At 41.6% G+C, this 25,786-nt stretch overlaps 2 protein-coding genes across 5 annotated transcripts in view; both read right to left on the bottom strand.

Annotated features, from left to right (window-relative positions):
- mib2 (mindbomb E3 ubiquitin protein ligase 2) overlaps nt 1-13,714 on the bottom strand; it is a 72,313-nt gene extending 58,599 nt beyond the window's left edge. Inside the window, exon 1 of one of the 4 annotated variants that reach the window (XM_034695997.1) lies at nt 13,548-13,714. Coding sequence is in view for 1 of the 4 variants with exons in the window: in XM_034695996.1 (XP_034551887.1) it covers nt 2,180-2,210 (31 nt within the window). In the remaining 3 variants the exon portion in view is untranslated. Of the gene's footprint in view, nt 1-2,179; nt 2,312-4,930; nt 5,692-11,472; nt 11,586-13,547 lie in introns of those variants that run through there. The other 3 variants (XM_034695999.1, XM_034695998.1, XM_034695996.1) reach the window with 3 other exon arrangements.
- Nucleotides 13,715-16,576: 2,862 nt separating this feature from the next.
- ubiad1 (UbiA prenyltransferase domain containing 1) lies at nt 16,577-23,540 on the bottom strand. The gene is made up of 3 exons (XM_034696179.1): nt 23,320-23,540; nt 20,560-21,177; nt 16,577-17,527 (listed from the first exon to the last, which is right to left on the bottom strand). The coding sequence occupies exons 2-3, from the start codon at nt 21,119-21,121 to the stop codon at nt 17,040-17,042; spliced, it is 1,050 nt and encodes a 349-aa protein (XP_034552070.1). The 5' UTR covers nt 21,122-21,177; nt 23,320-23,540; the 3' UTR covers nt 16,577-17,039.
- Between the last annotated feature and the right edge of the window lie 2,246 nt (nt 23,541-25,786).

Consider the following 25,786-nt stretch of genomic DNA (forward strand, 5'->3'; position numbering starts at 1 on the left):
TATTCAATGTCTGCAAGCTCAGCCCTGTTTGATAACAACAGATTGGTGTGGCGGAGGGTTCCCACGCAAAAAATGTGCGTCTCGGGCACTCATGTACACGTAATTTTGACGTGTGAATTGAGCAAGTCATTCGCGTGAATAGAGTGAGTAAACACAAAACATTCTCGCGTTTGTATCGCACGAATAGCGTGATCGTCGTGTCTGGTGTGACATTACGTTACAGTACATAATTTGACGTAGCTACAAATCAGTGCGATTAAAAGATCTGTATTCATTCATTTGCTTCCACATCGATTGCATTGCTTTGGCAAGAGTCACATCTCTACCACCGTGGGTGACGGTGCTCATAGGAAATGCAGTCTTAGACCAAGAAAAAACTACAGACTACATCCAAAGAGGTCACCAGAGTCAACACAATATGAAAACTTCTTACATACCCCTTTTCGACCAACGTGAACCTGGCTCTTGTTCCTGGTCTTGTTCCTGGCTGGTGCTCACACTTGTTCGGAGCTGGTTCAACTTGTAAACCAACTCAGCACCAGTTTTTTTACCCACCCACTCGAGCCTGTGGAAGAGCCACGTCATGACATCACTTTTAAGTGACCGCTTTTCCCAGCAGCGCTAGCGTGAACTTTCCTTCACAATAACAATGATGGCGGACAACATAGAATGCTTGCTGGTGTTGCTCCTGGCTTTTCGTAATCACAACTTTACCAACACTTCTGTGCTACTCGTCATGCTTTTATATGGACTGCAACTTCATCCCTAGCACCCTGACCCGCGCCCCTCACCCCTGGCGTAAATGGTTCATAGTTCTTGACCAGCAAAGAGTTGGTGCTGCTCTGGAACCTGGTTCCTGGCAGGAAGCCGGTTCTCTCGCAGTCGAAACACAAAAAACTGGTTCTCAATTGACAACGGCTCCAAACTGGTCCTGAAAATGCCTCGGTGGTAAAGGGGTAACAGTGCCTTTTAAATGTACTTAAGAGCAGTTTGAGCAACTGTCCTGGTGCAAAAACTTCAACAAAATGAAGTTATTCTTGTAAATGAACTAGGAGGAAAATATTAAAAAGGTGAATTTGAATCAGTTCTTATCAGAAGTGTAAGTCCAGATTCATTCTTGTGCTGTAGAAAATAAATATTGTTGGTATATAACTATTTTATACTGTGCAGATATGAACAAGGAGCAGGTCAGTAAACTATTTCCTCTAAAAGGTTACCAAGAGGCACACAGTGTGAAACAGGGTAGCACCAGACCACATGATTCAATCCGGGCAGAAGCAAGAGGAAGCCAGACGATTGTTCTGCAGAAGTCGGACTGAAAAACAGTCCGACAAAGAGCTCTGTTTCCAGTTCTCCCTGTGAGAGAGAAGCTCATCAGTTTGACAAGTTTCAACTAAATGCTTCAGATTGTCAACAAACCATCTTCAGACACTGAGGGTTAATCATCAGATATGGCATACTTAGAAGTCTTTACCCAGCAACATACAGGCCGATCTAAATATGAACTCGGAGCAGCATTGAAATGGTAAATGAGTCAGGAGTGTTATTATTGGCAGACCCTGTGTCATCAGCTGCTGTGCTGTATGTCCTCTGACATACTTTGACGGTCTTATATCCCCACTTAGGCGCAAAGTGCAATCTACACACTTGACTTAAGCCTCATCAGCCTTAATATGAGAAATGAGTGTAAACCTGCTGGAACTGGTTCATGTCAGAAACATCTGGTGTCCAGAGACAGGACTTTCAGGAAAATCAATAAGGACCCTGAGTGAAAAACACGTCTAAAAAGATTTCCTGTTGGTGACGGGCCTGAAAGAAAACTCACATCCTCCATGTCAGGCTTCTAATCCTGTCCTGAGAAATGTCACTTAGTCAGGAATTCATAATGATCACATCAAACGTAGAAACAAACACAAGATGTATCACCCTGACATCTAATATTTCTTGTCTTGTCAGCTTTGTCCAAAGGCAACCTTACAAAGTGTGATGTCTGCAACAACAGTTTTAGAAAAGCAACTTGATACCGTCAGAATTGTTCCCATCAGCAAACTTTATCCCTGCAGCCCTTTGCAAAAACTCAGCCACAGAGACACTCTGAGAAGCTCCCCAAAGACCACTGTATGTGTGTTCTATGCAGAGATTATCACACAGAAGGATCCTGGATTACAATCATACTCACTCCCCATGATCTTCAGCCCACTTTTGAACATATCGGCGGCTGTATGAGTCCAACGTGCCCCGACACCACAAGCCTCACACTGATGTTATCCCAGATCAAGCAGCCGGACCATCTGAAGTCCTGAGTGCTACTAGGCAGTCATCATGCTAACGGGGGGAGTGAACCCTCTCTGGCCTATTCTCAGTATTTGGTTTGTGTGAACTTTGCTCTTTGTTTTGGAACATGTGGTTCTTTTCTCCACTGCTTGGTTGTTTTTTTTGAGTGTGTGGCAGATGTTGCTCAAGGACTGAACAAGCCTGATGTCTTATCTGAAACCGGCGTGCGAGCTGAGTGAGAAATAACTCACCGAAGAGCAGTGCTGATCCTGTGACAGGCCTGTGTGATTTATCTACATGTGAATACATTACTCCGTCTAATGGTGGAGCATTGTCCTGTTACATCACACGCAGCAGTGTGGGGGAACCTTGATCATTTCTTCAGCTTCCAAAGGTTATTTCATCTCATCAGAGAATAAGACAGCATCATTTCATCAGCACACAATCATCCCTTAAATGAGTCCTTTAACCAGGGTTTGTACACTTCTTTCAACGTCAAATTCAAGTACGTTTCAAGGACTTTTAAGGTCAATTTTCAAACTTTTTAAGATATACAGTAAGAGAGGCATGAAGATTTGCACTGGGTGGGCCAAATTATATCAGCTGTAGTCATGTAATTTCAAGACCTTGACAGGGCATATCAACCTAATGCTTTTCTAAGGAGAAATCTTTTTTCATCTTTTATTCTGTTAAAATTGATATTGTTATTGATACTGTTATTAATAAGCCTTCAATGTTCAGACACAAGCAGTGGCCGCACCGCTGTCTGTTTGTAGCCCGGGGCCGGTCACTGCATGACCGCGGTCTGTCTGTGACAGGTCTCGTTGAGAAATACCGTGTCATGTCTTCGTATCCAGCAGGAGAGCCTCCCACTCCTCGGACGCTGGCTCAGGCACGACACGGTATTTTTAGACAAGACTTGTCGCAGACCAACCGCGGTCATGTGATAACCTGCCCCGGGCTACAAACATCCCCCTGGGTGACAGCGGTACGGCTGATGGGAATCATCACAACACCTACACATTATATGCAAGCGGCAACCTCCAGTCTAAAAATATGAGGCCAATGCGGAAGTGTTAAAAACTGCAGTTCATTGAGGATCCACTTGAGGGTGGCTCCGGAAGTACCAAAAACCACATACACACCAATTCAAAGAAGACGATCTTTACAGCAGAAATAAACATGTTTACAGCCTGGTACAAAAGACGAGTGTAGTCTGGATAGCTCATTTATTGATTGGCACACACTGTACGGGGGGTGAATTTTTTCAGAACGCTGCAATTTCGAAGATATTGATATTACGAGTCTTCCAATGAGAGGCACAGCTGACTTGATTGACAGGCGGGAACACTGTAGCTGTTGGCTAGGAGACTCAAAGCCCGCCTCTTTACGTCACAATCACTCAACAGCAGCAATATGGCTGCCGCCGCCGATTGGTCTCAAAATAGCGCTTCAGAAACAGATGGGTGACATCACGGATACTACGTCCAAATTTTAAATAGTCCAAGGTTATATGACACAGTGGTTCTACATCACACATGCCTAGCATGTAGCATAAACAGGCGGGTAGCATCAACAAATAATAGGCTAATTAACGTGTAGGGCTAACGTGGTGTCGCACTGTCCTCTAGGGGGCGATGTCACGTCACACATGACTACAGACCAGCATGTCACACACGCGAACCCATCAGGGAGAGCGGTTATTTATTTTTTCACATTTAACTATTTTATTTCTCTCCATTTAATCAATCTGTTGAGTCAGATTGCTGTTAATTGTGAAATATATATGATTACAATTTCAAGCACTTAGACCTAAAATTCAAGCAACCGTACGAACCCTGTTTAATATACCTGATTCAAATGCTTTGCACTGCAGTCACAGTCTACCACTGATAATCATGAACATGTCAATCTGAGACACGAAGTATTACAACATTATGTTTAACTCAATCTTAAAAAGCTGAATCAATTGTCCGTCCAAAGCAGTACATGTTGTGTTGCAATTCAACCTCCAGTCCTGTACAACAATGTCACCGTAGACTGGGAGAAAGCAGCTCACAATGAAGATGTAAACTCAAAGAACACGGTGTATGACCCGGGCAGAGTCATGAAGGATGCCCTAAATCACCTCGCTAGCAGTCCTGCTATACATTGAATCCTAACTCCTGTATAGTGACATACATCAAATTATACACACCTAACTTAGACATGAACATACTTGTAAAATGATTCCTGTGTCTGAAGCCCAGGACCTACATTTGATCACTAGCAGTCTGTTGTACTAACAGTCAGAGCAGCAGCCAAGCCAGCCAGATGTCTGCCTGCCTGCTCAGCTTTACTACAGTCTGCAATGACATGTGGCAGAACTGTAGCAGCATGGCCATGGATGCACACCGGCTGCATGCATGTCGTCTTTGCAGGTACTATACGGTGAGTAAAACATGTATCGGGTAATATGTCAACCACATCCAAAAGAGCAGCAGCTGCTCTTATTTAAAGTAGGACACTGGTAGGCTAATCTAAGACCCAGAACACTGATCCACCTTCAGGAATGAACAGCATCATCATACTGATTGTATCGTCAGACTTCACAGGCGTGCATCACCCAAATAGACATCACTAGATAAAGACAGCATGTCCAGTTCAGCTGGTTTACCTGTGTGTTTAGTGATGTGTAGCAGGGTGAAAACAGAGGCGGCCAAAAAGAGGGAAGAAAAGGAGAAAGCTCCTACATCCTGCGACGTAAACGCATCAGATGATGAAAAAAAGAAGCTATCAGTGGTCCTACCAAAATCCAGCAAGCTAAAAAAACGCCTCCTCAGGGCTGTATCCCTGAGCTGATGTGCTCCCTGAATGAACCGGCCGAGGAGGAGGAGGAGGAGGAGGAGGAGGAGGAAGAGGAGGGGATACAGGGGGCGGAGGAGGACGGCAGCCAGGCCGGTATTCCAGAGATGAGATATACAGTATTAAGCAGTCTTAGAGAAACAGCCTCCCGCTGTGCACAGCCTGACCGTAGAGGATGACGAGGAGAGAGCCCTGCTGCTGCTGCTGCTGCTGCTGCTGGAGGATGCAGCCAGCATTTAGTCCTTTGTGCCTTGTGTCAGCAAGGATTGCCTCCGTAGAGGAGGAGAGGAGAGGAGAGGAGAGGGAGGAGGATGGCCAGGGAGGACGTCTGTTTTGCGACGAGCGCTGCATTCAGGCTGACGTTCCAGTGCTCTCACAGAAAAACAGCCAAATGAGTCTCTGCTCCGCATCGGACTCCTCTGATGCTGTAATCCATCACAAGGTGACGAGACTGTCAGGACCACGCGTGTGAAGCTCACACACGCTGTTCACTGATCAATATGTAGGAACACATGCGCATCACGCTCTACAGAAGGATGTACGACCCTCTCTTTCATAGCCTGCAGGGACACTGCTCGCTCTGCTGCAAATGAGAGGACAGGCTCAGGACAGGGGAGGGGGGAGGGGCGATACGTTCCAGGGGGAGGGTCTCACTGTTGTTATTTTTTTGGGATGGGGGGGTGTAAGGGGGAGAATAAGGGGTGGGGTTGGAGGAGATTTTGATGAATGGGCACCTGCCGGGATTCTCATTTTTTGTCGCAAACTGGTTTGTGCAACCGCCGCTGGTGAGCTGGCAACAGACTCCTCCAGACTCCTCACAGAAAAGAAAGGGAGGAAAGAGACATAATGTGTGTGTGTGTGTGTGTGTGTGTGTGTGTGTGTGTGTGTGTGTGTGTGTGTGTGTGTGTGTGTGTGTGTGTGTGTGTGTGTGTGTGTGTGTTGGTGTGTGTGTGTGTACCAATGCTTTCCTTTGCCTTCAACAATACTCCTTAATGTGACCACAGCTGCCAGTGACATGGACAATATGGTTTGAAATGCAGCCAAAATGTCGTTCTGCTGACGCTGGCACACGCCCATGAACGTACAGCTGGTTCTGCTAGCACATGAGCAGCCAATGAATGAACAGGGGCTTAGGAAGTGGTTGAGACACAGGCTGATAATGAAGTTTATTAGACCACTCCGCCAATCTTGTAAACAAAGCTGCTGCTGTCCATGTTATAGACTGGTTGGTGTAGATCCTATAAAAAGGAGGCATTCATTCACACACACACAGACACACACACACACACACACACACACACACACACACACACACACACACACACACACACACACACACACACACACACTGACATGGCAATCATCAGCCTAGGAGGACTGTTTAAACAAGGTTTGATGCAGCCTGGGAAAAACAAAAGCTTAGGTGCTGGGATGTTGCAGCAAGGTGTGTCTTATCAACCAATCATTCAGGCAGGTAAGCAAGCAAAGCACCGTGAGACCTCCAGTGTGTTACAAAGACTGGAGGGAACTGCAAACATACTTAGGACTACAAAACCCAAGACAAACACTCACAGTATCAGTCCTGTTCCATGTACTCAGGTCTGCACCATAAGTAAACCTCCTCCTTGCTCAAGCTAAAGCACAAAATGTCAATCTTTACCTCCCTTACATAAAAATCTAATGCATACATCAGAGAACAGACGTTAAAAAACACAAAGTTTAAGTTTTGAGGAAGTAAATCTTGCTTCATTTATGTGGCCCTGCTGCTTTATATTCTTACAGACTGCTGCCATGAACACAGGATATCATTACAGAGATCATTGATATCTATTCAGTTTGGATCTCTAATACAGATGCTGATATTATACGCAGGAATTAGGGCATGTGTCCACTAACACAGTCTTGTCACCTGTGCTAACTGTTGCTGGGTAAGTAGTCTCACTGTACATCTTCTTCCCTAAATAATGACCGTTACTTCTCTTTCAGATTGCACCATATGCTTAAGGTTTGCTTTTATGTCAGTCCCAGCAGATGCGTGTCAAACATGAGTCTGGTCCAAGCAGTAACCTCCGGCTGCGAGAATTGAAGCCAATGCAGAAGTGTTAAAAACTGCAGTTCATCCAGTATCAATCCAGTATCAAGGCTGGCTCAAGAAGTACAGGAATCCACATGCACACTCATTTTTAAAAAGCCAATCTTTACAGCAGAAATAAACATGTTTACAGCCTGGTTCAAAAGACAGACAGTCTGGATAGCTCATTTCTCGATCGGCATACACTGTACGGGGAGGGAATTTTTTTCATAATGCGGCAATTTCGTAGATATTAAGATTCAAAGTTTTCTAATGAGAGGCACAGCTGACTTGACTGACAGGAGGGAACACTGTAGCTGTTGGCTAGGAGGCTCAAAGCCCGCCTCTTTACGTCACACTCGCCTGACAGCAGCAATATGGCTCCCGCCGACGATTGGCCTCAAAACAGCGCTTCAGAAACAGGTGGGTGACGTCACGGATACTACGTCCATTATTTATACAGTCTATGGTCTTCTCCTGTTTGAGGTTTCTGCTTGTTAAAGGAAGTTTGTCCTTGCCACTGTAACTTGCTAAATGCTGCAAAGTGCTGTGCTCATGGTGGATTAAGATGAGATCAGACTGAGTCCTGTCTGTAAGATGGGACTGGATCTTATCCTGTCTTTGTTAATAATAGAACATAGAGGACGGTCTAGACCTGCTCTGTTTGGAAAGAGTCTTCAGAGAACGTTTGTTGTGATTTGGTGCTATACAAATAAAGATTGATTGATTGATATTGTAAGGAAAGAAAACAAACAATGGAAAGACTTGTGTCCTTGCATTAGCAGCAGCTATAGACCTAGAAATCATATCCTCGAAAGGATAAGTCAGGTAAGTTTCTCCTTAGTCATTGTTATAGAGATACTTGATATCCAAAGTCTTTCCTCTTCCTCATTTTGATTGGTCAATAAGGGAGAGGCAACAGTGTTCTTAACATTAAACTGTCTTCGACTGAGTGCGTTGTGAGCCCAGCAACAAAAAGCAGAACTAAAAATGCAAAAGTACATCGGTTTAGTACAGAAAACTGCATTAATGGAGACAGGCCCTTAATGCTGCCATAGAGAACTGTCAGACTTAAATCAAGAGTTTCAGGACATTTATTATGTCATGTTTGCAAACAACAACAGAGCAGTGCTAGCAGAAGGTGTATAGATAATAAGAGCTCACAAGATGTGAGCTGGTCATGCTGCTCAGACTCTCTTTCATAAACACACCATGCCCAGAGGGGCCGTGAGCCGAGCTGCAGCTCAGTTTAACTTTAAGATCTTCTGTTTGTTGTTGTTTTTCAGGATTCCTTCAGTGTTCAACATTCACAAGGTTTCAGCAGGAGCCCAAAACAGAAGTATCCACCGGTTAAAACCAGTAAACCCTGAGGACAGCAGTTTGTGATCGCATCAGTGTCACGATGATGAACTTTGGCAAACACAAGACAAAGAGAGATGTGTCTCAGTAATCTCCTCCATGACTAAATATTTCTTGCCAGATTTATTTCTGTAACTCTTTCAGAGATAACTTGATCTCAAACTCGAGAATAGCTCCAGTAAAGAAGTCAGCACACTAAATGTCCTTTCACAACTTTGAATCTGGGAAAAGTAACGTTCAAAGCAGGAACAGATGCATTTCAGCACAAAGACCTCTACAGCAGTAAAGAAACCAGTTGTCTCCTCTCGTCTCCACAGTGTGAACTCGGCATTAGGCAAAAGCTTAGAGTTGGCGATCTAAAGAGAGCCTCCTCTCCCAGCATCAATTGTTTACCACATAGCAATACTGAGATGGATTAGATGTTCACATTTAGTCACCCAAATGAATAAACATAATAACCCCTGATAGTCGGCACCAGAACAGATAGAGACTAATCATATATATTTTCAATATCATAGACTAGACTGTCGGTCATATTCAAATGTTGTCTGAGCTGAAGCAGAGCAATATCTGGGGTTGTAGCAGCAGTAGTTAACAGCTACTTCCATCATGCCATAATGCTACGATGCTCTACTACCACGATGTAAACAAGCACAGATGACAGATGACACTTGATAGTACGGCACAATTCAGCTGTATGTTTACAGTCTGGGTACACTGACGGCCAAATTCCACCAGATCCATGTCCAGTCCGTCTCTGATCCGTCATGGCTCCGGATCTATTCTAGTCAATGTGTTAACTTCCACTGGATCCACTCCGTTGTGTTCCAGCAGCATCTCTGATCCGGCAGGTCAGATCAGATACACAAGACTTCTAGTTATACCGGATGCCGGAGTACGACCCATCAATCTCAACAGAGCAGATGGAGCGGAACAGGAAGTCAGGCACCAAAACAACATGAAAACATCTGGTTAATTTTCAGAATAAAACACTCTGTGTTATCACCAGATCGTATTTCACTGAACTACAACAACAAACCGTCATGATGAGCGGAGCCAGGCCTGGAGTCAACAGGTCAGAGGTTGTCAGAGGACCAGAAAGACAACATGGATGAGGAGAGGAGGAGGAGAAAACCTTGGTCACATGACTCCAGCTGTCCAGTGGTCCTGCTCCGTGTTGCTATTTTGAAAACACCACCAGTGTGTGGTGATGGACGGTGGAAGTCCCAATGTTACATATAATCCCTTGACTGAAGCAAAGCGTAACCAGCTCATACATGTGGAAGTTGACTTGCAGGGAGGGCCTAAGGATGGTGGTGCTAGCTCTGCTAAAATGTGTCGTTTCAGAACATCTCTAAGCCAGATATCACACATTGTGCCTTTTCTGGTAAATCAACTGTATGACTGAAGATTAACAAAACTACAGGACTTCTGTTTTCGTATACAGTATTTGTTAAAAAGCAGACAGTACTTCACATCAAACTAATCTGAAACTAATCTAAATCTAGTTACAGTTAAGCAGTTCTTATCATTGGTTTAATGTTTTCTGAAACAGCTGTACACAGCCAGAGACATATGAAAAAAAGAGATAAATCAACATCATCGGCTCTTTTCATGACATCATTTATATATCCTGATATAGTCCACACCTTAGGCAAAGCACACGTCACTGATCACCAGAGGAAAAGGCCACGCAGTACACAGGTGAGAGACAAGATTTAAAACTGTAATTCAACAACAGATACTGGCCTGTCAGAGTCCTCCAGGAGAAGAGTTACAGATATGAGACAGGTTTATTGACTGATATTCATCTGAACGGAGATATCTGAACTCTTTCCAAAACATCATTTAACTTGGTTTCATGCTTCAAGTCGAAGTCCATGACAAGTTTTCAGAGACTTCTACACTGCAAGAGGATTTACAATCAACGAAAAACCACAGCCATCAAATTCAAGTTAGGGGTTAGTTCAATCAAACTCTTCTTCTTGCTTTCTGAATCAAAACACCTTTGTGACGACTGAACACAGGGCAGTCAAGCGCTATGTTAACACATATTCAAGAGCTCAGATTTAAGGATTTCATTTTCTAGCAAACTCAGCCCTAACATTATATCAATAAATACACTGTAGGTTTCAGGTGTGTGGAGGTGAGTTCGCATTCCTCATTTGGATAAAGGTGGCTTTAATTCCACAAGCTAGCTCAGAAACGTTGACCTGGAGTGATTTAAGGTGTTTGTAATAGTATCAGATTCTGTCTATCTAGGTTATATCCCAGACAGTCTCAGACAGCTAATAAGAAACATGTTAAGAGACAAATGCGTATCAAGAATTTATGAGAAAGGCCTCCTCACAGACTACACACTAAAACACAAACACAAACACAAACAGGCCTCAGGTTTTTTCCACAGCTGCCTCTAAATTACCAACAGAGGGATGAACTAAGATGTTCACTCTTCTACAAGTTTCCCAAAGAATAGAAAGTCTTACCCTGAGAACCTCGGTGTGATACTCTCCCCATGTCTTCATAGCACTAATCAGCAGATCGGCCCTGCCTCTCTGAAGAGCTCCTCATCACTGTGATGAAAGCCAGTCGCCACTTCAATCTGATTATTGTGATTTAGATTGTGAGACAAGACGGCAGAAGACAAAGAGAGTGAAACTTTGCTCTCAAAGTGGGTGTGGCTGAGAGCAGCCCTCGCTGTGACCACTTGGAACTCCAGCGTGTGGCAGCTGCTACTGCTTGGCTCCGGTTCATCACCACCGAATGACCACAGAGACAACAGTTGTAACCATGAGTCTGCATGTAACAGCTTCAACATACTGTCATTGCTTTAACACGGGAAAGTCCTGTGAAACTAAGGGACTACTTTCTTTCTATAACAGTGCTTCTTTCAGTCCTGAAAAGGGTGAGTGTTTCTCACTGACCTTAAATCTGTCAAACATGACAGCTTCCCGATACGACACAGTGTAAGGTTCCTGAGGACTGGACCACTGGTGACAGGTACGCTGAAGCCACCATGACACTGAGCTACTGAGTCCAGTAAAGTCAGCCTGCCTGCTGGAAAAGTAAAAACCTAAACACTCCTCCTTCTGTCACTAGGAGGCAGGGGTGTGTCCATTGGCCAGAGGCTGCATGGCCCTGCATGGAAATCTGAACACCCCCCCAAAGGTGCCACCACAAAATCCTGAACTATCATTGGCTATTTTCCTCAGTGCCAGATGTGCTTCTTATATCAAAATCAAGTATGTGGGCTCTATCCATAAACTGTATAATAAATAGACGTAGTATCAGTCACCCATCTGTTCCTGAGCGCTGTTTTGAAGGCGATCGTCGGCGGGAGCCATATTGGAAATGCTGAACTCAACCTAACTTAGTGTGAGGTAAAGAGGCGGGCTTTGAGCCTCCTAGCAAACAGGCAGTGTTCCCAAGCGGCAACCTCCAGTCTCAAAATATGAAGCCCATGCGGAAGTGTTATAAACTGCAATTCATCGAGAATCCGCTTGAGACTGGCAGCAGAAACACCAGAAACCACATACACACCAATTCAAAGAAGACGATCTTTACAGCATTAATAAACATGTTTACAGCCTGGTTCAAAAAACAGCTACGGTCTGAATAGCTTATTTCTCTATCAGCACACACTGTACGGGGTGTGAATTTTTTTCTAACACCACGGTTCAGAAGATATTAAGATTACGAGTTTTTGCCCAAATAAGGACATGACTGATTGACTGACAGGCGAAAACACATAGCTGTTGGCTAGGAGGCTCAAACTCCACCCCTTTACCTCACACTTAGTTTGGTTGAGTTCAGCATTTCCAATATGGCTGCTGCTGACGATTGGCTTCAAAACAGCGCTCAGGGACAGATGGGTGACGTCACGGATACTACGTCTATTATTTATACAATCTATGGGTGTACCCGCCTGTCAGTCAAGTCCTAATCTAAATATCTTCTGAATTGTCATGTTATTAAAAGATTCACCACCGTACAGTGTGAGCGGATGGAGATATTAGCTCTTCACACCAAAGCGTTTTTTGAACCAGGCTGTAAACATGTTTATTTCTGCTGCAAAGATCGGCTTTTCTGAATGGGTGTGTATGTGGTTTCCGATGTTTGTACAGCCAGCCTCTAGTGGACGCTCGATGAATTGCAGTTTATAACACTTCCGCATGGGCTTCATACTTTGAGACCAGAGGTTGCCGCTTGGCTGTATAGCAACAAGCTGCAAGATGCATCTGAATGCTGCACATCTTCTATTGTTGTACTATATTTCTAATAACAGCAACATGTACTTTAAAAAACTCTGTGCACATAGATGTCATCAGACTGGTGTGTAGGAGGGGAGATGATAGCTGCATGGCACGAGTCAGGATGGTGATATTTCCCACACACACACCTCTGTGTCAGTCAGTGACCCTGGTCAAAGAAAAGTGTGGACACGCCCATTATTGGTAGACGACGTCACAACCAAACATGGTCCAAAAATCATCCAAATGAAGAGTCTGAGCTCCTCTGAAGGGCACTTATATAATGTGAAGGTACACACTTGAAACATAATGATGGCTGAGGTCCACTGGAGAAATCGGCAAACACCCACCGGTATTACACGTTACAGCCAAAATGTCAGCCTCTCTATTCAGCAGCATACGTTTTATATGAGATGAAGATCCACCCTGCAGTCCACCATGGGATCACCTTATTGTTATTTAGGCAGATCTCTGACGGGCAACCTTGACATGTTGATCTGTATCGAAGTGAAACGCTCCAGAGTGAATCACAGGCGAGTTGATCACAATCCAGTAAGAGAATAAGACATATTTGACAGTAAGGTCACATGAAAACAGTCAGGATTGAGATTAGGATTGGTCGTGTTGTTACAATCAGAGAGGATGGTGCGCACCACTAGCTTGTCTACCGTCCACGCTAGCTAGCTAACGCATGTTTCCCCACCTTTTCCTGCTATAAAGAGAACTTATTACATGTTGTAGCTACTCACCGGCACTCTGTCAATGTTCTTTACTTTGTGTTAGAGTGTAATTCCATGTCGCTGTCCTCCACCGACGCTGACATGTTCTATTTAAGAAGAAATAAGTGTTTACTATATGTGAAGGTTTTGCTGCACACAGCCATGACAACACGCCCATGCATTGCGTCACTACTAATGCTGCCTTCATGTGCACCTCGTAATAATCAAAACAAATCCAGAGCTCGTCTCGCTGGATTTGGATTCAAGTGACCAGAAAGAAAAACAATTGGCAGGTAGTGAAGCATATGCTTTGTACCTTTTTTAGGACTGAACTGAATAAACAATGCAATGGAGACAGACGTATTATTAGTGTACTGCAAACAGAAAGCCAAATTTCTTATTTTAAAAGTATCCTTTGAAGTGAACACACAATTACTGTATTACTGCTGGTATGAACTTCTGTTTATTCATTTCAACTAACTGCTTAGTAAAACAAACAAACTTATCATCCCTATAACTATTTCAGGAAGGAGAAATAAAAGTACAAGTACAGCAGCAGCTCTGCCCAGGAAAACATTGCACATTACTAATAAACAATTGCTGGATGTGCTGAGCTTCATAGCATAGTGATATACGCTGTTGTGGGTCTAGTTATTATGTAAAAAAAAAAAAAAAAAAACATTAATTCATGTGCAAATATTAAAAACCACAAGCTTCACAATTTTAATATAAACAGGTCTAATTAGATTAACTATACTGCACTTAGTAATAAAAATATCTGTGTTTAAGGATGATGTGTGGGAAACAGAACAAAACACTGCAAACATAAGGTAAACCTATCAACAGATTACATAAGGTGTCACCTTTTGTTGTTTTAAGATTAGGTAGTTTTTAAGATAAACAACTAAATGAGATAACCATTAATATAATGTTTGTGGAATCTGACTGTACTAAAGTTGTTGAGTAATGAACAGATAGTATGTTTATGTTGATTTGAATTGATCGATCAATAAGACTTTGATTAATTCAACTCAACTCAACTCATTTCTATTTATACAGCATCTTTCATACACTCAAGCATGCAGCCCAAAGTGCTTCACAAAACATCAGAGAGACAGAAAACATAAGCAATTGATCAAATGATACAAGACTGAAACAAGATAGCGGAATATGATATGAAATCATTAAAAATTAAATGAAATGAAATCAACTGAAATAAAATCAATCAGTTAAGTTAAATTCAATTCAATTCAATTCAATTCAATTCAATTCAATTCAATTCAATTCAATAATACAAAAAAATATAGAATAAAAATAAAATGAATAAAAATGATGCTAAAACAATGGCCTTAATGGTTATAATGTAGTCCAGGGCTACTCCAAGATAAAAGCCATTTTAAAAAGGTGAGTCTTAAGTTTCCTTTTAAAAACACTCAGAGAGCTTGCTGTTTTAATGTCCAAAGGAAGAGAGTTCAGGTTCATAAAAACAGAGAGCTCTCTGGCCAGTGCTTGTGAGGGACACATGAGGAACCTTAGATAAATATAATAAATAAATACACATGTCCTCACAGCTAAAGCAACATGTATGACCCTACAATTAAGGATTTTCACGCATTACGGAAAACCAGTGAAGGTTTCTGTTTACATTGGTTAAATGGTTGTCTGATACCACCCCCTGCTGGTGGATACTCTGCTGCACAAACACAGGTTGTTGTCAGTTTATGCTTTTTAATGTGGGGAAGGGCACCTTAATTAAAGAACATCCCAACCCTTCACGGGACACTACTGCATATATAGGGGCCCTATAGATTTATTTTGTCTTGCTTGTGTTGAATGTACAGGTACAAGGAGGAAGACAAGTGTTGATAATCATGAGAGGTTTCCTTTTGATTGTAGGTTTGAATATGAAGATGGGATACGAAGATTTGATTTGGGGGAATGCACTCTTATAATGCCAGACAATAGTGAATAAAGGGGTAGGATTAGATAAGTTTTAACTTCTTCCTACTCCTTTTTGCATATGTAAAGTAAAATGTGTCAGTGCTTGCTAATGGAACTGATTGATTTGGGGGGGGGGTTTGTATAACTATTTCTTCTTTTTTACTTGTATGTTTTTTTCTATTTCACTTTTACATTATGAAACTAAAGACATCACATCAAATCAATGTCAGAAGTAATCATGTGATTCCTGGGAAGTACAGGATAGAAGTTGTCACATCACGCCTGAGAGGAAAAGGAAAAAATAAAAGGTTTCCTGTAGTGTCTATCTTACAACCCCCGTCTCCGAAGATGCGAAAACGCTATGTTGCAAATATTTGAGTTATCTAACCCACTGCTGGTCAATGTCCTGTCTATACTTCAACCTTTAACGGGACACTCTGTATGAGGGAGAGTATTTCTGTTTACAATGCAGTCTCTGTTTTTCATTCAGTGAACTTCTGATAACATCTTGATCAATGTCTTACATATTCCTGCATAAACACCCCAGTTATTCATTACAAATATATACTGTAAATATTTTAATCAATGCTCTTTCATAGTTCATTTTTTAAACCTCTGAACAGAAATAATAGTTTTCAGAGTATTTAACATCTTTAAATCTCATGCATGAGAACAAAGAAATATTCATTGTATACTTGCACCATCTTGGTAGTAGACAATAACAGAGATTTTGATGATACACTGGTCTGCCGGTGTGGTTATGGTCACTGACTTGGTGCATTTAAATGAATCTGTAAAGCTAGGGTCTACATTTGGGGTTAAAATGATGCAGTTTTCCTAACTGATAAAAGGTCCAACTTTTAATTTAAATGAAACATTTCAATTTCACACATTGAATGAAAGGTGCTGCTTTAACTTTTTTGTTTTTTGTTACAACTCAAATGATACCCAAGTTAAAGTTTTTTAGTATTTTTAATCTTTAAAGTGTCTGAATAAAAAAACACTTTTTATCAAGCTTCTCATTTCCACTGTAAATCGCTCTGCTCCATTCATCCATTCATTTAGAGTGGAAATTAATGAACTTCTTCAGGTTGGATCCAAAATGAAGACACAGCTAATCAGCATCTGTGAGTTTTATTACAATCCAATAAAATACTATTTGGCTCTCCAAAAGAAAACATAAAAAACAAACAAATGTAGCTGTACGTACCGGAAGAGTACAATGTGGAGAATTTGGAAATGATGCTTCATTGAAGTTTTTAGCTGTCAGTATCTGGAACAAGACTTATGGCATCTGTAGGATTCTTATCTGGCCTTATGATGAAAGTGTCGCCTACCCTGATGTAATGACTGTAACATTTCTTACTTTTAGCAACAGGTTACAGCGAGCTCAATACTGAAAAAATAGATCTGATTATCAGAGTCACAGGAGGACCTAAACTACATGTCTGTTCAACATATAAATTAGACAATAAATTAAAGCCGATGAAAGCTCTCAGATAGCTTTGTACAAATACAAAGAGGTACATAAACTAGTCTGTATTAAAACAACAAAAAGTTTGAAATATCAAAGCTAAGTCATCACAGGAGCGGCAAGCTGCCAGGAGGAGCCAGAATGATCCCAAACACATAGAAAAGTCCCATGAGCAGGTTCAGCTTGGCTGTCTTCTGAGGGATCTTGGCGTAGCAGCGGCTGCGAAACTGCTTCTCGAGAGGGAAGGCCATGGGCAGCGTGAGCAGAGGCAGCGCCATGCTGATGGTGTAACGGGTGGCGAGGATGCAGAAGAGCACGTAAGGGACAAAGAGCAGGAGGTTGTAGAGGACGTAGGACAGCGTAGGGCCGACTAGGATGGCCAGCGTGACGATGCCCGCCTGCTTGTCGGAGTCCATGTCTCTGGTGTTGTTGCTGTGGAGGATGGCTTCTGTGTTGAGGGCCAGCGGGACGGCGTACACCAGAGGCAGCACGGACAGGTAGCCCACCTGCACCGCGTGAGCAAACATGACCGCCAGCGGGCCAAAGGTGATGAGGATGACCACGTCTCCCAGGGCAACGTACTTGAGGCCGATACCTGTGGAAAGGGGGAATAAATTATGTGTACTTGTTTTATAATCAGCCAATGATAGGAGAGTGTTTGGCTGATGATGCTGAACCTTTAGACAGTATGACAATCCTCAACTCTGAGGTCGGTTACATCCTATACTCAGTGTCTATACATCACATACATGCACATGATGCCATGTGTGTTTTGTTGCCTGTAGGTCTGATAAGAGCAGCTATACTTGAAGCAACACTTCAGCTATTTTAAAGAAGTGGACAGTGAACAGTTGTCAAGCTGACAAACAACTCATCGCCTGCTGCTTTGGTTTGGATGTGACTTCACACTCCTTTATACTGGAGAACAAATCGCCATAAATCACCCCAAAAAATCTGATGTACAGCTTCTGTTCTCACTCGTTAACTTATTGTCCTACCAGCATGTTGAAACCAGGGCATTAAAGTGGAGAGGGCAAACTCTAGGACAATAAAATGGTCTTAAGGGTTTCTATTAAGTTTCCTCAAATAACTAAAGGGATCATTTCAGCTGTTTATAAGGAGCAAAATATGACTAAAGTTGTGTTTTCATGGGATAAAAAGCACCGGAGACAGTTCAGACAGAAGATGGAGTCATTTTCTAGAGCTGTCTCGAGCCCCTCCAGAAGACAAGCCTCACCCTAACCTTTAGTTTTTGTCAGTGGAATGAGTCCCTAAACCTAACCCTTGTTTTTTTGTCAGTGGGCTTACTTCATAACCCTTTCGATTTTAAAGCCGTGTTGAAACGTCTTTGCTACTCGTGCTTATCTCCTCTCACGTGTTGATTCAGTGAATCCATCTGTGTTGAAATATAGCACCATCTAAAACAGACCAGCTGAGTCTCTTCATGCTAACAGGCTAACTGTTGTGTTGCTCATAATGATACCTGCCTGTCCGTCTGCTTCTATGGTGTCATTTGTGATGAATGGCATTTGTCTTTGCTTTACTGCCCTCTACTGGTCTGGTGGTGTAGTGCATTTATTTTTTATTTTCTCCATATGTCACTGGCCTGATTTGAACAATCTACCCGGGACTTCAGCCGACGGTCGAAATACAGACAACAATGGGGGCACAGGAACCTTTTAGTTCAGGGTAAAGTAGTTCTGGGGGCTAAAAGACCCCCGAACTCTTGGTCGAAATGCACCTTTAGTCCCTAAACCTAACCCTTAGTTTGGTCCTGAGTGTCTTCACTTGAATAAAGGTGACTGACTACAACCAAAGTTTATGACCAATTCTTCAATATCTCATATCTCTCATGCAGAATTTTTCAGACTGACAAATTACACAAAATTACAATCTGTAGGTCTGCTTTAGCTCAGCTGTTAAATTATGTGTCCAATGTGAAGAAGGTCCTCAAAGTAGGAGTCCTTGATTCAAATCCAGCCTGTGCCCTTAGCTTAATGTCATCCCCCCCCCCCCCCCCCCCCCCCCTCTCTCTCTTACTAGTTTCCTACTCCTCTCTCTGTCCTGTCCTCTAAATGAAGACATTGAAAGCCTCTTAATAAGAAGATTAATTTGTTTTGCTCTCTCTGTCTTAGCACTACTCATGAGATCTAAAAAAAAATCCTATCTGATGATTGTGAACCTTCACCCTTGAAGACGTATCTTTACGTAAACATAAAACAGCATTAGAAGGAATTTTACTTTAAATCTTTCATTAAAGGGTTAAATCTGAAGAATATTGTGTTCCTTAGTTAAAAGTGTTGTTTTTATTTCACTGGTTTTGGAGTAGGGAAAAGGCAAAGTAAACTAAAGAGACGGGGAGAAAATGTTGTATTTGTTAATACTGCCACATTGCGACACCTTTGTTACAGAGGCTCTTCAGCAGTACTAACAATATCTAACCCCTTTGAAGGAGAGAATACTTCCTCTCAAGTGACACACTGGTGATAATCTACATCAGGGAGGGATTTCAGATAAAGTTCATATTAGCCTGAATGACAAAAGTTCAGCTGCCACAGAAAAGAGGACGGCATCACCGAGACACGAGTCAAAAAGTCTCCCTGCTTTAAGAAATTAACTGTGTTGAAGATGTGCTCTTTACTCGCCTCCACACACAGATCGTATGAAAACACACCTGAGCTCCTTTCAGAGACGAGTTTCAGTCCATGCAGAAATGTAACACGTCAGTGTCATGTCAGATTAAACACACAGACTGTCCCAAAGGGCCGGGTCCACAGAGGTTACTCAACTGACTGACTGCAGCTCAGTCGGTAGGTTAGTCATAAAACATTAATGCTTAAAAGTGTCTGAATATAATGCGATCACATTTTCTGACATGCTTTCTAGGATTACTGATACTTTAATGAAAGTAGGTTTTAATAATACATGTCTCTGTAATGTCTGCAGTTAAAGACACAGCTGATGATTGCTTCACATTAAAGGAGGAAGTGAAAGTCCTCTTTTTAAAGCTGAGGAAAACTTTCAGGTTAACTTCTTCAATCCTTGACACTGTGATGCCCTCCCTCCCCTCCCCTCTGTAGTCTCAGTTTAGTCCCCTTTGGTTTGAGAATGTGGTAGATCTGGACGTTCCCAGTCTTCTTGTCGTCTTCGGCCTCTACACTCTGAATGTTTTTGTCAATTCATGGTTAATAAAACTACTTTGAATCACAACAGACTCCTCAGTATGACATCTTTATATGTTGCTCGTCACACGCTCGACCCAAATGTTTCCTTTGTTGTGGCCACAACAAACTATTTGCCTGACTAAACACCACGGATGGTGACTTTTCTGTTTGGAGCGGACTGACCTTTCCACTGCAGAGAAGAAGTGCTCTGTCCAGGGAAAGATGTACTTAGCAGTGTTTATTTTCTGTAACAACACACGACAGAGTGACCACAATGGAAAAGATGAATGTGCTGTGAGCGTTTTCCTGACATCAAACACAGGTTCCTTGTTTTACATCGCCAGGCTTCTGGAGCCACCAACATGCAAAGATGCCAACATGAGATGTTAGGTCTGTGATGCGTCTGTGCACGGCATATGAACATGTAGGCAGTAATCCAACAGAGGAGTTAATATTTACTCACCTCCTGTGTATAAAAAAGAGCTGGAGAGTCCACCAAAGTAAATAAGGGCAAGGTGCTCCAGCCTCAGCGTAGACAGGAAGTAGAGCAGAGTGGCACACAAGCACCCCAAAGAGTACAACAACGCTCCAAACATGACAACATCCTGCGGTGCAAGGATTTCATCCACAAGAGTCCTATCGTCACTCTTCTTGTGGTCGATCCCTTTAGAGAAGTCATAGTAGGTGTTCACGAGGTTTCCTGCCCCGTGGACCACCAGCACGGCCACCGCGCACACCATCAGGATGACCAAGTCCACGGAGCCCTCCAGTTTGTACGCCAAAGCGCTGCCGAGGGCCACCGGTGTGAGCGACGCGCTGAAGCTCCAAGGCCTCAGGGCGAGCACGTAAGCAGCACATTTGTGCCTCACGTCCGAGGCAACACGGGCCATCCTCGACGTGTGGTTCTGGCCTTGAGAGTGGCCAGTCAAGTTATTTATACCAGTCTGCCACTGTTGGCCATTGTGACCGTTGGATCCGTGCAGTATGAATGTCTCTGCCCGGCTCTGTTTCTGCTCTTTGGCCATTCCTCTGCAAGGGGTCTACGAGTACAGCAACACTTCTGAATGTCTGTTTGGTGTTCCTGGAGTAAAACACAGAACAGCAAAATCAGAGATCACAAGCTTCAGACATGTTGGACAGTTTCCTCTTTATAAAAGTAGGACTGCACAGTAGTCAGTGCATTGATCAGGAAAAGTAAAAACTCACTCTTCAGAAGTGTTTTGTTGGTATCAGAATAAATGGACAACCTGCAGCTGATGAGAACCAATAATCCAAAACCATGGTGCAACAGGAAATACCTGAAACATTGAGTCCCTTTTACAGCTTCTTTTGAAGGTGACACTGATTACTGAAGTTTAAACAGAGGCTCATCATTTGATGCCAGAACATTTATAAAATGTACAAACTGCTTTCCTTCTTCTTGGGTAAATATTAACATGGATTTATGGACATCTTGCAGTTAAAGGTATGAATGATGTATTGTTTTTTGTCCCTCACAAGTGCCGGCCAGAGAGCTTTCTGTTTGTATGAACCTAAACTCTGGAACTCTCTGCCTCTGAGTGTTAAAGCGGCGAGCTTGTTTTTAAAGGAAACTTAAGACTTAACTTTTTAATCTGGCTTTTATCTTGGATTATTTCCTTTAAGCCCTGGACCTGACCATTGTTTTAACATCATTTTAATTTATTTAATTTTATCTCTTCTTATATTATATTATATTTTATATTTATTTTTTGGTATTTATCTGATTTGATTTGATTATAATGATTTTATATGATTTTTTTTGATACTTCTCTGATTTGATTTTATTGATTTGATCATCAAGAACTTATTGTTTTAGCATCATTTTTATCTATTATATTGTATTAAATCTTTTTATATTATATCTTATTTTAATATTTACTTTTCTGTAATTAACTTATTTTATTGATTGTATTGTAATGATTTATTTTATTTTTCTGATACTTCAGATTTGATTTTATTGATTTGATCTTCATGATTTTATTGTTTTAGCATAATTTTGTTTATTTTATTTCTCTCTTCTTAGATTATATTATATCATACTTTTATTTTTGGGGTATTTATCTGATTTTATTTTATTGATTTGATCATCATGATTTTATTGTTTTAGCATCAGTTTTATTTATTTGATTTGATCTTCTTGTATTATATTTCATTTATACATTTATTTTTCTGGTATTCATCTGATTTTATTGTAGTTATTTCATTTTATTCTTCTCATATGTCTCTGATTTAATTTTATAGATCTTACTGTAATCATTTGATTTGATTTTTCTGTTACTTCTCAGATTTTATTTTCTTGATTTGATCATCATGATTCTATGTTTTAGTATTTTATATAATTATAACACACATCAGCTTGACTGTATGAAAGGTGCTGTATGAATAAAATGAGTTGAGTTTTGGTACTGGTCAAGAAACTCAGATATCATTGCATGTTTAATAAAACCTTACTGGCTGAAAAATATAAAATGAGGGAATAAACATTACCCACTCAGATTCTTCTTTCTCCACAAGGTAAAGCAACTGGAGACTTTTCAAATGTTTACAAAGCCCGTTTATATTCAGATTATGTTACAAAGATGGACAGAGTATTACTGCAGGGTATAAATCATAGCTCGGACTACAATAAAAGGGTGAAATCTATTGTATCTGCTGTTTAGAATGACATGTTTTGTACTTCTATGATAGATGAGGGGTTTTTTTTTTTCTAACTGTGCCACTTTGTGTAAATGTTACCTTGTGTTATAAATGTTAAATACCCGCACATGTAAATACGCATGTCTGTCCTCTGCACGCTGAAAGTAGACACGTATTTCACATTGTATTCTCCTGTATAGTGAGTCTGTGAGTTCTGAGTCAGCCCTGTAACCTCACAGAGAAGCAGCTCGCAGCAGTGCCAGGCTCTCTGAGTCCAGACTCTCTGATCCAGGCTACAGTGGGCGGTTTCGACACAGAACAGACACTGGCTAATTGTTTAGCTTGCCAATACACGTGGCTTTTATTTAAATGCCACCCACACTCACATTTCTGACACTGTCCTTTCGGAGGAGACCTCCACACTCACCACCTTCTAAAGGGCAGCGGACCCGGGAGGGGCGAACCACCTCAGGCTCACTCCTGAGATTATGGGATTAAAGCTAGCAGCCGAGGAGCTAATGTTCTGAGGGACAGAGAGGAGGAAATGTCTGACAGCAGCTCTCACCTGTTACGTCTTCACCATCCGACACACGCTGCGTCCCTCACGGATCAGAAACATACTTCTGTCACTCTGAGCCGGAGCGGAGAGAGAAGGCTAGCTAGCTTACGTGTCAACTTCGAGGGTACTTGACTGGCTGTTGTAAACCCTGCTGCTCCTGACGGCCGCCATTTCCTCCGCCGCAAGTGCAGCGACGTACGCAACCGGAGGAAACCGCTTCTCGCACAATGGTTCCGCTTTAGTCACAGTTTGGCACAAATTGGTAGAGAATAATTAAAATAAAAAATGGTTACTTTTTAGGAAGGCAATTTATATTAATCCAGAATTCATCATAATTCTTATCAAGAAAAAAAAAAGATTGCCTTTGTTTTAGGAGGAAAACAAAAATATATATTGCTTTATCCCCAAAAATACGGAAGCCCAAAACTGACATGCATCCAAGAGTAGAGCACAGGGAGGTGGTTTTTATAGAATTAAAAGGAAAACTGGTAAAATGAGGAGTACTTTCAGATACTGGAGAGAAGAAATAATAATATCTAGACTACGTTTAGAATTTTGAACTGTACGGCTTTCAGAATAGAGAAACATCCAACAGGAATGTGTGGATTTTGTACAGATGAATTGGAACACAATCATCTACTGTCAAAGGTATTACACTCAAAGAAGAGAAATAATAATGAGACTGAGGGAAAACAATATGAAATTGGACATATGAGATATTTTAAAAGCTGCAGTTCCTGAATTGTCCACTTAAGGCTGGCTCCAGAAGTACCGGAAACCACATACAAACTAATTTTAAAAAGCTGATCTTTACAGAGGAAATCAACAAGCTCACAACCTGGTACGAAAAACTAGGTTAGTCTCGATAGCTGATTTCTCGATCAGCACACACTGTATGAAGGGGAATTTTTTGATAATGCAGCAATTTCGAAGATATTAAAATTACTAGTTTTCCATTAAGAGAGGCACATCTGACTCCATTGGCAGGCGGGAACACTGTTGGCTAGGAGGCTCAAAGCCCGCCTCTTAACGTCACACTCACTCGACAGAAGTTATGTTGAGTTCAGTATTTCCAATATTGCTCCCGCCAACGATTGGCTTCAAAACAGTGCTTCAGAAACAGATGGGTGACATCACAGATACTTCGTCCATTATTCATACAGTCTATGGTCTCGACCCATCTTTATTTTTGTGTGGAATAAACAATGCTTGTGTTTCCATTAACTCCCATTCCCATTCATTTTTCTTATGATCTCAAGTAACCTCGCTTGTGTTGTTGTGATAATTGGAAAATTTCTGACAATCTAGAGAACCAAACAATAGGCTGGCCACTGTGATGGGCCAGACTACAATAAGGCAGCATGCCATGCCCACAATAAAATGGTAAATTATTCCTATTTGTGTGTTGTGGGGTTTTTAATGCAACCTTGAATATTAAATTTATGATCGTCTTGCATTAAAGGAAGATCTCATGAATACATGCGAAATTAACTTGTTAAACAGGAAAACAAAGAAAATAGAATGTGGCTGCATGTTCACTCATGGCTTCCATACAAAAATAACAAATTTGATGCATTCCTTTAAAGAATCTAATATCAAAAAAAGTTTCAGTCCTCATGGCTCATTGTTGATATTTAGTCAAAGTTCCTGTAACTTTTAGTGTGTGTCGATTTTGCCGCCCCCTATGGACAAAGCAGTAACTCCTACCTGTTTGCTGATTTTATCCTGTGGATGTGTAAGTGTACTTTTTTTTATTTAATCTCATTCACTTTAACCCTTTATTTTAACAGTCAGATGTATGACTCATTAGAAATCTTAGCCATGGTTAATGTACAAAAAGCGCATTAAATACGACTAGGTTTGATTGGCTCCTACCCCCCACCAGCAGTTCCAGACATTGAAAATTAGAGTAATCTTTATACTGGTCTCATTAACTTTTGTGAGTCATATAAAGGCATCCCTATTAATCCAATCTGTCCCACAATCAGCTAAAAAACTTCTCACAAAAGCTCAACTGATGTTTTATCAATAATGTGCTATATTTCTGTCTATCCAAATTTGACATCTGTTATCACTTTTCTTCCTATCATGATACAATCAGTGATGTCAGGTTGGCACTGTGGGGGGAGAGCTGGTGCAGCTAAGACCTGCTTGAATAGGATGTTTTGCATCATTTACACAGTGCATTGGTTTATCAGGGTGGTGGGTCAAAAATAAAAAGACTGTGGAAAGAAAAATGAACATTACATTTTTTAAATAATTATTCTTCTGTTATTCTATTATCTGGTACTTAACTAAATAAACAGATTATTTTCAAACTGTCTGCCCAGAAGGGATTGTTAGCTGCTGAGTGAGGTTTCACTCTCATAGAACAATCTCTCTGAAGTGGCCACTCTGCAAATCTAGTTGACTTTGTCCACCTGAGCTTTCTGCTCTGAGCTCACTGAAATGTTTTCACACAGTATAAGAAAAC

Source organism: Notolabrus celidotus, chromosome 11 (genome assembly GCF_009762535.1).
Source record: "Notolabrus celidotus isolate fNotCel1 chromosome 11, fNotCel1.pri, whole genome shotgun sequence".
NCBI classification, from domain to species: domain Eukaryota; kingdom Metazoa; phylum Chordata; class Actinopteri; order Labriformes; family Labridae; genus Notolabrus; species Notolabrus celidotus.